An 11091-nucleotide genomic window follows, 5' to 3' on the forward strand; every position below is an offset into this window, starting at 1 on the left:
TACAGCCTTCTTATATGCAATTGCTACAAATTGATTTTTTTATTTTTATTTTTTTCTCTCAGTTTTTACATACAAGCATAATGCTAATGCTACATTTCTTCACATTACAAAAACATAATAAAAATATAATCTGAAAGTAGAAAAGTTCCTTCCATCTAACCTGGCAGCACCTTCGATATGGCCTGCTGGATTCTTGAACCCAGTCAGATGTATGTGATCATGCATGTTGGAGGCTAAAGCAGTGATATGTCCTCCCCATCCTCCAGAAAATGCGCCAAATGCATACCCCCGTCCTGTAAATTCAACCATAGATCATGACCGTCCAATCATATAAATTGGCCTCTTTTTTTTTTCTTTTTTTTCTTTTTTTTCCTAGCAGAAACAGGCATACTGTCGGGCATTTGTTAAGAAGATTGATCTTCCATTACTGAGTATTTCTATAAGCTTGAGAACCTCACTTTCTTTATAAAAATACCAAATCGAATACCCGAGAGAACAGGGTTGCAGCAGTTCTCCATCTGCAGAGTGATGGTGTGTAGAAGTCCTTTCTCCCAACATACTTCAAATCTCAAGAGTTTTTAAGCTTTAAGCCAGCTCTGCTTTTGCTTTTATAAACATAGGAAGCTGTGTTCTCTCGTCCTCAGTAGCTTCTCGTCTGGCACAATGGATCATAATCGTAAGCTTCGCCTGCCTTCACAAACCGCCCCTTCACTCGCTTTCTCACGTCAGCCCTTGCCTTTCGAGAAGCATACCGTATTTTCTTCTCAAACCTGTTTTAGATGAAATTAAAGAATTGTCACCATCCATGTGTTTCACTAATGTGGCAGGTTTCCACTCCCTTCGCAATCACACACAACTTTCACCAGAAATTTTATCATGATTCGTGACAATAACCCATGTATGTATGTCGTTACTTGTACGAGTCCATCATCAGCTATCCAGGGCTGGCTTTCCTAGATGTACTGAGAAAATGATTATGTGGCTTTACTAGTACTAGATGTTTGCTCGAAGACATCCCGATGATGTGGCAAACATGTAGAAGTTCCAGGCAGCATGTCCTGAGTCTACATATGGGCCATGGCCCAAAAATTAGGTTGATGGAACAAATCTTAAATGCACAATCAGAACAGAGCACAAATAATTGGTGGTTATCTTTATTTCTCTAATCAAACACTTAGGATTTGTCCCAACCAGACTGATTTTTGGGTCATGACCAACACGTTGCAGTCTATTGATGAGTTTTCTCGATCTTGTAGACGGCTGGCATATTCCCATGGGAACTCATGTGCAGAAGGCCATGTACAAATAGCATTCCTTTTACTTGCATGTGTACACATTCATACATGTTACATATACTCACTTGCGCGTTTTCTTCTTCTCCTTGTAACGCATGACGGCACTGTCCCTATTCGCTGCTGGGAATGAGTTTTCAGCACCAGTAGGATACCATGGTGGCTCACCCATGAGAAGCATTGATGAAATTCCAGAGTCTTGATAATCGCCAGCGCTGTCACCGGTCATGCCAGAAAAGGAAAGTGAGATACCTGAATGAGCTTGCCTTGCTGGAAAACACAGGCTCGAGTCGGATTTGACTCCTGGAGTTGACATCATGGAATCGGCGGATAGGGTGTTGCTGCATGCTGGCTGCATTGCTTTAACTGGCCCAATCGAGGACACCTAGGAAAGAACACGTGGATTAACAAATTCAGTCTGCTGCATGTGAGATTAAATGTTCAATAAACTGTTTCTGCTATAACTTTAAGTCTGGTGAAAATAGAAATATTTTTGTTTCAAGTCCTGTTTGCTTTATTTGCCTTCTATAAATACAATACAACCTATCATTTATTCAAATAAAAAAGAAAATATATAAACTATAATCCAGATTTATTCAGATATTGGATATGGCTTGATCAGGAATTCTAGGGTCCTGATATATCGAAATGTGATCAGTGTCGTGGTGTGCCAGTTTGTACGTGTGGGGACAGGTTCAGCAATCTCAACTGTTGATCTGTAGGGTCGCACAAAAAAATCTAGTTAATAAGACTTATCTCAACTTTTCAATCAGTGGTCTACACGATTAAACAACGGGAGCAAAACATAACAACAATCTGAAATAGCAGCAATAGATGGGATGGATAGAATCTAGGGGCGCATATCAGGCTGGGTGGATGAAGAATTCTCCATAGTGTTGAAATTTACCATGGTGAAGAATTTGGTCCACTTCGGAGATTCTGGAAATGTAAATTATTTGACAAGGTTAGAAAGGAACAAGCAAAATCTCATAAGGGAAAACATGGACACCCCATCACAAATTTGTGACTGCCAAAGCCTTACCCATCATGTCAGTGATAAGATTGGAGAACTGAGCCTGCAAGGAGTTTTTGAAAGTTCTAGGAGCAGTTGCTAACCAAGTGAGATTTGTAATTGAGATTGGGAGGGGACAAGCACATTTCTTGTAATGGACTCATCAGGTGTCCATTGGCATCTGCAGTACACTTGGCATACATGTAAGTAAATCCAAACTGTCCAAATCACAGCTCTGAAGTGGATGGAAACTACTCTTACAGTCCAATCGGTAGCAATCAGATGAACAGTAAAAAAGTAAAACAGACAGAGCCCGACAGGCAAAATCAGGTTGTTAAGATTGTCTGATCTGTGATTCTTGGGACACTCACTGCCCACAATGGGCAAACAATTTGGACGATCTGGATTAGCATATGTGCATGCCATGTGTACTGCCACTGTTTACTAAAGAGTTAAGGCAGATAAATCATTGGCTCTTTTAGTAATGATGAATCTTCCACTGGAATGTCTGATATGTAGGTTATTTTCTCAGTGAATGAATATTCAATTACATGTTGCAGTTCATAGATGAAAGCACTTTTTTAAAGGGTACAAATGAAAACACTTTAGTACAGAATAAACCAGTTTTACACACTTTTAACAAGACAATGATCACCTACGACTGGTCAAAGGTTAATTTAATCTAGACCCACTTTTATCAGCACATTTCCCTTGAAAAAAGTGGAAATAAAAATTCAGAAGGCACTAAAATCAGGTTCTCATTCTAATGGCATAAGCGTTTGCTATCCGATTCCGTGGATTTCAGCCTATAATTATTTGGTTTCCAAGTTATGATAACTTAGAAAGAATTGACCCACCTCCATAAAAATCTTTTCAAAATAATTTTGAAACTACAAATCAACCATTTTTCTTATTTATTCCCGAAACTTTGTTAAGCTACATACGAACAGTGTAGAACAAGGGATCTGATCTGTATGACAGTCTTAAATTAGGGAAGAAGATTGCATATTAAAAAAGGGTTGGATGAGAGATCGTGCAATAATAATAAGAGTGCTCAAGAAGAAAACCTCTGCAACAAACTTGCCCTGTCCACTGGAATCAGCAGGCTTGTTCTTCAATGTAAACAAATTATCGATTCCGGCCTCCTCAAAGACCTGTCCCGACTGATTCTGAGATAACCCAAAAAATTCTTCGTAGTTTTCAAAACTCAAGTTGACATCCGCCACACCAATATCCTCGTAAAGGTCATCACCTTCACAGATTCCGAGGCCTTCTGTCATAGTGCCGCATAGCTGAATAATGGATCGAAGAAATAATTAACAAGTGCTCAAATAATTCAGTGTTTCTGAAACTGTCTAATGCGTGAATAAGAAAGGGACCAAAATATGAGTCCATTGAACTTGGTGAAACACCAAGGCATGCAACGTTTATTCAATTTTAGCTTTCCTTGATGAATAATTACCACAAGTTGTTTGTGTAACCAAGTTCACCTCCAATTTTTTGAAAGCCAATCTTTATGAAAGGATGTAACATTTCCCATGACAAAGGTTACAAATAAAATGTCCAACTTCAATCACACTGCTTAATCAGAGAGCACAAGAACACTCCTATGTATAGAAATAAGCATTTTGGCAATGTATGTCCAATCCAAAGCCCAAGAATCTAGGAGAGGCCTACTCCAACCATAATTATTTTTGATGAATAAGTGACACAATTTTTTTATGTAACCATGTTCACCTCCAATTTTTTGAAAGCCCTTATTTATGAAAGGATGTATCATTTTCCCATGACCAAGGTTACAGATGCAATGTCCAACTTCAATCAGGCTACTTTATCAGAGCGCACAAGAACACACCCATGTATGGTAATAAGCATTTCGGTAAGGTATGTCCAATCCAAAGCCCAAGATTCTAGGAGAGGCCTACTCCAACCATAATTCAAAACATCCCATGACAAAGCATGGCATGAACGAAAGCAACTACATATACAAGAATCCAGTACTGCTCGTCATGGCGCATTTACAAAATAAAAACAGAACTACGAATATGCAATGTATCAAGAGTCTACCTAGGAAACTCATCCATACATCAATGGAATGCACAAAACAGGGATATGCTCTATTAATGGATGAAATAAAAGAGACAGGCCAATTTTTTATCACAAGAATTTTATACAGAAAGCTCTTCAATCATACAAATAATGATAGCAGCTATGTGACGTTCATACAATCTTTTGCAATGTCATGTAACGGAAACCATAAATATATGCAAAGCTTCCTATGGTAGATAATAAGTATTTCAAAGTCATAAATCACCTTTGGGTTGGTCGAGTCCAAGGATCCAGCAGGTTGACTTACACCACCTGGCATAGGATTCAATGCAGACATCGTAGAGGAACCCATCCAATCATCAAATTTATCTGCATTTTCCAGATCAGGCATTCCACCTGTGACAGCTAGGTCTACTGTGCTGCTGTCTTCAGGAGGCCCCCAACAGGTACTAACAGTGTTCTCATTGATGCTCATCAAGCCCAACCCCTGCTCATAGTGAGCATCTGACATAGATGGGAAGTCCATAACAAATGACCAGAGTCTAGAAAGTTCTGCTGATGAAGGGCAACCTGAATAGCAGTTGATAGGCTGCCTCTTATGTCCTGAAGTTGGGGAAGCACCACCATGTCCACTCCAATCACAATTTTGGCAAAGCAAGGTCTTCTCCTCAACACATCGAACTACAGCAGGTTGTGAGTTGCATCTTTCACACACAAGGGTTCGTGAGTGGCGGTGGGACAATGCATTTGCAGAATGAACATTGCGGTCACAGGACAAGCACAAGCAAGCAGAATCTGATCTGCAGTAGACCATGGACCTCTGCTCCCCACAGAAGTCACAAAGAAGACCCATTGTTCTCTTTAACACCCTTCTCTAGGATCGAAATGTAAAACACAATGTTCTGTTCAATTTCCAAAATTTCTCCTGGAATATCATTCAGTTTCCTTTCATAAGCTTCTTAGAGACAAAAAAAAAAAAAAATTAATTAATTAATTAAAATAAAATAAAATAAAAACCATACAGGATGCATATAAAACCATCAAAGATAGTTCCAATGTATCTATAACCTTCAAATATAGTTTCAGAGAACTCTGAACTCAATAAAGTCGATTCAACAGGATGAAAATATTTCTCAGAGAACCAAATTACCAAAATCAAAATGAGAATCAAACCCAGGAGCACAAAAACACAAATGAGTGATACAATGCAAATGTCCTCTGAGTAAGCATCAAGCATTTATCTATATTCATTGTTGAGAAAAAGGAAAGCAGAGGTGCATTGGTTCTTCCCTACAAGAGATCAACATGTCTGCAGCTCCAATTATCTCATGGCCATGAAGCATATAGTACAGCAAAAGATTTGTGCAACCACAACCTGTTACAAAGCATTGATGTACAGACTCATTTTTTTTCGAATACCCACATAATAAAAGAATAAAGAAGATAACAAACACAATTTTGAAGGATTTAACAACTCCATGTAACCACGCTGATAAAGTAAGAAACCCCTCATCGACATGCCTTGCAAACCTTTGAAAATGTAACGCACTTGCTGCAGACAAAACCGCAAAAGCCCAAACGGGAACCTGTTTCCTTCAGTTTAAAGGTGTGCTTCAAGCTTCAAGTATCTGTGCAACACACCTCTATTTCTCATTAACATTCTAACATATGAAATAAAAGTAAGAGCAAGAATGTAACGATCCTAAATTTTAGTGCACTTAAAACTAAAATAAATAATTAAATATTTTTATTTTTAATTAAAAAATAAAAACAAGTCAATAGTTGAGTTGGTAGAGACAGTCTTGGTTGAGAGAGAGGTTGAGGGATTGACTCTTGCCACTATGACTCCTGATTGCATGTGAGGTCGGAGGATCGATTTCTAGAGTAGTAATAATAAATTTTCTATCAAATGCCACAAAGATTTCAAATTCTGGATAAGGGAACTTATCTAGAAAAGCCTTCTTTTAAAAGGGACACAGGAGAGGTTTCCTCTAAAAGAAAAACAAATGAGAAAAAGAGATAGGAGATTCTAGGAGGGCTTGATCAAGTAAGTTCCAGCCATTGGATCTTTTTATTTTTATTTTTTGTTATTTTGTTCATCTCTTCCAGATCTATGGAATAGATGGTGTGGATCATCTACACAATCATTATATAGATGCGTAGAGAAATTTTAACAAAGATATTATTTATAATTTCAGATCTGGACAATAGTATTTTAGGAATAAATTTAATTGCTTGCATCCGACTGTGTTAAAATATATCTGAAGGAGTCCTTTGATCCTAAGCGCCAAAAGATACCAATGCCTTAAATTTCTAAGTCAATCTGATCAACGGACGGGCTATTTTTATCAAATTTAACCATAAGAATCATTTATACCTTAGATTCTAAAATGGTGATCGGACATATCAAATCAGATCCCCACTACAAATGCTCATTCTAGAATAGATCTAAATTGTTATCCAGAGAGTATGGGTGGATCTGACCATTTGACGGGCTATAAGGATGAAAGGTTAAAATCATACCTATTATACTGTGAATAAGTTTTTTTGGAAACATAAATGTTCTGGATCTAAGCGATCTATTGACCCATTCTCAATCTGAGATTTTGTGATGTCAATGAATGGCTTAGATCTGTCCCATATAATCAATGGATCATTTAAAATAAGAATAATAAAGAAACTTAAAAAGTCAAAATTTTTGGTTTTTCTAAACTTTGATATTTTAAAATTTGTGAGTTAAATTAGTAACAATCCTTGATCATCTAAAAATAACAAGACGATCAGAACGCTTGGTTGATTAAGTGGACCCTACATAATAAGATGACTAACTATAAGTATGCAATCTAAGAGAATTCAAAATCTAATTATGGAATTCTCCGTGTGGACTATCCGAATTAAGAATTTATTAACCAAAGGTGAATTGATCAAATATGTTAGATAGATGCAAATATAAAGTTAATTGAGCTATGTAATTAGGTAATTGCTAACTAATTGATCTCGAGGTAACATATCGGAATCCACATCACCAGATTTCAAGTGAGTGATCGAAACATGTTTCATCTCCATTGTGATTAAATTAGTCATCTGATTATTTTTGCTGATTGTGATTCCTTGTGTTGAATGCTTGTTTACTTAAAATTAAAATAACATATACTGCTATATGAGTGACAATTGTTAACATGACGCATAAATCATTCTCATGCATCCATGTCTTGCATCGCATAACTGCGCTGAATACCTGGGGGCACTCCCTAGATGACTTGTAGGTACTTACATTACCGGGTGACCTAGGGGGCCATCCCTAGATGCCCACAATATGTGGAAGCCTACCCCAAAAAGGGGGAGATGTGAGTTGATGGGATCCAACTCAAGCAAGTGGACTGATCAACCCACTTGATGCATTCACGCATCCATGCATCTCATGACATTCATGCATTTCTATTTTAATTATGATGTGCATGAATCATGATGGATTCACTCACTGGGTCTAGCCAGCTGACGTTTTATTAGTGGAAAACTGTACAAATTTAGTGGAAGATGAAACAAGTGCTCAAGTTTCAGGGCAAGAAAGTAAACTAGTGGACGATTCACAAGGGCTATAGCCCTATCTTGATGAAGACGAGTTAAATATGTTAAATCACTAACATATCTAATTGAACTCATATTATTCATTTAATCATGTCTTTGAACAAATTTTAAGTTGTGTAACTGAAAGTTATAAATAATTAAAGTTTTTATTAATAAATAGTTTAATAAAGCCCCAAATGGGTGGGTTGTGGTACCTTGTTTAACTTTTGTAAATGTTATCAATATGTGGATTTGAATGGCCATAACTGATCGTGATGGTGGATATATGTGTATATGATTGAAATAAATGAATTTAAGATGTTTTGCTAAAGGTTTGATTTTAGAAACTTAGTGTACATTTTAACTAACCCTCTAGAAAATGGTATGAAGGAATGGTTTTAGTACGCATGGTGTACAAGTCATGTGCCATAACTCAGGTGTAAGGGTGCACAATCTGTGTCCGAATTTCAGGGCGTGACAAAGTATACATTAATCTAGCAGAGTAGGGCGATCCTCACACATGCATGTATCCAACTGTACGCATGGAATACATGTACTCATCAGGATCATTTAGGCTGTAGGCCCCACTCTCAACAAGTTATTCCCCAAAATGGACTAATCAAAATGCACTAATCAAACAATCCAGACCATTTTATCGGCGATCATCAAATGGACAGCTGAAAAGAGTCCAAGTTCAAAGAGCAACTTCCCGTTGATCAGATTAACAGGATCACCTTAACAATTCAATGTTTGAGTTGTGTCCCATACCAGTCCAGATCACAGTTTGGGTATCTAGACTCTAGAATGAGTACATGACTGCCAAGTGTAAGGTAAAGCATGCCTGAATACATTCTACCATACTCCACCAGACAATCATATAAATTAATCTTGAAGTAAAGCCGTCAAGTTCATCGAAAAAAGAATTCATGCTAGAAGTTCCACATTTCAGCATCTCAAACAGATCTTATGTCTTTAAAATAAAAATAAAAATAAAAATAAAATAAAAATAAAAAAATAAAAAAACTAAGGTTAAATGATAATGGAAGAGAATACAAACATAATATAAAATATCAACCTCCCTATCAAAAAATAAAGACATATTCCAGGATTCTAAGCTCCTATTCAAATCACTTCAAGATATCAACGCAAGAAAAAACAACAAAAACAATCTTAGGCAAATAAATAAATAAGAAAGAAAGAAAAGATATAGAGAGGGTACACATCCCAATCTTATCAAATCACACTCCATTCTTTTGTTAATTTCAGTAATTTTCTTCACTGGATTTTGCATGCAAAACACATGAAAATTTTTTATTTCCATGCCAACGAATTCTACACCAATTGGCCGAATTTACACTCAAAATTCAGAAAAAAAAAAGGGGGGGGAAATTCCCATTTCTAATCCTTTCCAAGAGATCCTTAAATCTGCCTTTGGTTGCAACAAATATTATGAAATTTCATGATATTTTGCACCAAATTAGACGGATTAATCACAAAATTTCATGATATTTGGGGCAACAAAACAAACCTGAAAACACAATAAAAAAAACATATTTTTCACAAAAAAAGGGACAGACGATTCTTAGCTTTACATCACCCTAAACAGAGAGCGAAGAACAAAAAAATCCAACGGTCCTGAATCAACATAACAATTTTCACGCCCACATATACCGTCTAGATGACATCCACGTGTCCAGGTACATATCACTGACGATCACAGCACATGCATGCATGAATTAAACTCTAGAAAAAAAAAAAAAAAAAACAAAACAAAACAAAACAAAACAAATAAAAGTATAAATTTCTCAAAGAAAGTATCCCAAAAATCCATCTCACTTAGCACAAAGAGCATAATCCATCTCACTTAGCAGAAAGACCATACTTTCCTTAAAAAGAAGACACAAAAATTATCAGAGGATCGAAATTTTCCGACTTTTATCGGAAAATCACCATCGAAAACCTCAAAATTTTCTCACATAAACAGAAATTCCGAGGAGAATCAACAGGAAAAGCTTGTTTTACAAGAAAATCAGCTGCTTGAACGTAGATATCCCAAATTCCAACAGAAATTCGAGGAAAAGGCCAAAGAATACACAGAAAAGCTCGTTCGAGACAGGAAAAAAGGCCAGAAATTCAGGAAAAATAGACAAGGAGAATGAGATTTGGTAGAATTACCGGTTTCTGGGGATCTTGAAAATAAGGAGATTCTTGCATTAGAAAAAAAAAAAAAAAACCCTAGGAGAGAGAGAGAGAGACAGAGCGAGAGGTGTGGATTCTGAGACTTGCTCTGGTGGAGGAATTTGGGATAAAAGTGCATAGAAGTGGGCCCCACGTTCGTGAAAAGTTCGGGAGGAGCTTTTCTTTTCATCTTATAGTAGCCCGCGATGTACCGCACGAAAGTGCAACCCTCATGCTCTTTCGCTGCCGCTCATCGAGCACTGTACATGATCCTAACACTTGTCTCGGTGGGTCCCACCGTGGATTGGTGTCCTGATTGAACGGCCCTCATGATCCAGATAAAAGACCTCTTCTTGTAGTGTGTGAATGGTGGGCCATCTTGGTTTTAACCGTTGGTTTACAGTGGTACATAAATGGGACCTTCTCATAGAAATTTTAGGAGAATTCATAATCCACCGTTTAAATTTTTTGTACCCAATGGATGAACGGTCATGATCATGAAGGTCCCCCTCTATTTCAAGAAGGGGGACGCAAGGACACCATTTCAGGTGGCCTCTGGAGTATCAACTTATGCGCTTTTAGGGGTAATGTCGTAATTGGTTGACTGGATAAGGGTTTTTTAAGGAAAAAGCGCAGCGAGAATGCTGCGATGGTATAGTAGATCCGGTATTACAGGAATATGTATATCCATCATCTCATAGTACAAGTTTCAGTCTGATGAATCATTTCAGACCGTTGATATGGTATTATATATCAGGAATAATCTACGTGTCGAACTGAAAGTACTTATGATCAATCTATAAATCTGATCAACGGTCTAAAATCGGAAAGAAAACAAGAAAAAGCATTCAGTGGTCGAAATTCAGTTTGGAAAATAAAAGAAATGACATATAGGATTTTAAATAGCTTTTATGTGTAGAAGAAATCAATAAAAAAGCAGGATTCACTATATTAACGGTTTAGATTGATGGAAGTCCATGACACGTGTACCTT

The 11091-nt window shown here is 37.1% G+C and overlaps 1 protein-coding gene across 5 annotated transcripts; it reads right to left on the reverse strand.

Moving 5' to 3' along the window:
* On the reverse strand, window positions 1–10207 carry LOC131255898 (zinc finger protein CONSTANS-LIKE 9). 5 transcript variants are annotated; one of them, XM_058256824.1, is made up of 7 exons: window positions 10096–10151; window positions 6152–6232; window positions 5884–5981; window positions 4619–5278; window positions 3372–3596; window positions 1361–1677; window positions 1–770 (listed from the first exon to the last, which is right to left on the reverse strand). In XM_058256824.1, the coding sequence occupies exons 4-7, from the start codon at window positions 5204–5206 to the stop codon at window positions 641–643; spliced, it is 1260 nt and encodes a 419-aa protein (XP_058112807.1). In that variant the 5' UTR covers window positions 5207–5278; window positions 5884–5981; window positions 6152–6232; window positions 10096–10151; the 3' UTR covers window positions 1–640. The 5 variants fall into 5 exon arrangements, with proteins under 5 accessions (XP_058112807.1, XP_058112803.1, XP_058112808.1 ...); XM_058256820.1 differs by having other exon boundaries at window positions 5504–5981; XM_058256825.1 differs by lacking the exon at window positions 6152–6232 and having other exon boundaries at window positions 10096–10184.
* Between the last annotated feature and the right edge of the window lie 884 nt (window positions 10208–11091).

This window comes from Magnolia sinica, chromosome 9 (assembly GCF_029962835.1).
Source record: "Magnolia sinica isolate HGM2019 chromosome 9, MsV1, whole genome shotgun sequence".
Taxonomy (NCBI): Eukaryota; Viridiplantae; Streptophyta; class Magnoliopsida; order Magnoliales; family Magnoliaceae; genus Magnolia; species Magnolia sinica.

Bases quoted from the DNA above. Each gene is read 5' to 3' on its own strand.
- LOC131255898 (XM_058256821.1), bottom strand. From the start codon at position 5,206: ATGGGTCTTCTTTGTGACTTCTGTGGGGAGCAGAGGTCCATGGTCTAC. The intron at 3,597-4,618 runs GTGATTTATGAC...TCCATTATTCAG, and splicing joins TGGACTCGACCAACCCAAAG to CTATGCGGCACTATGACAGA. The intron at 1,678-3,371 runs GTTTTCTTCTTG...GTTCTTTCCTAG, and splicing joins AGGGCAAGTTTGTTGCAGAG to GTGTCCTCGATTGGGCCAGT.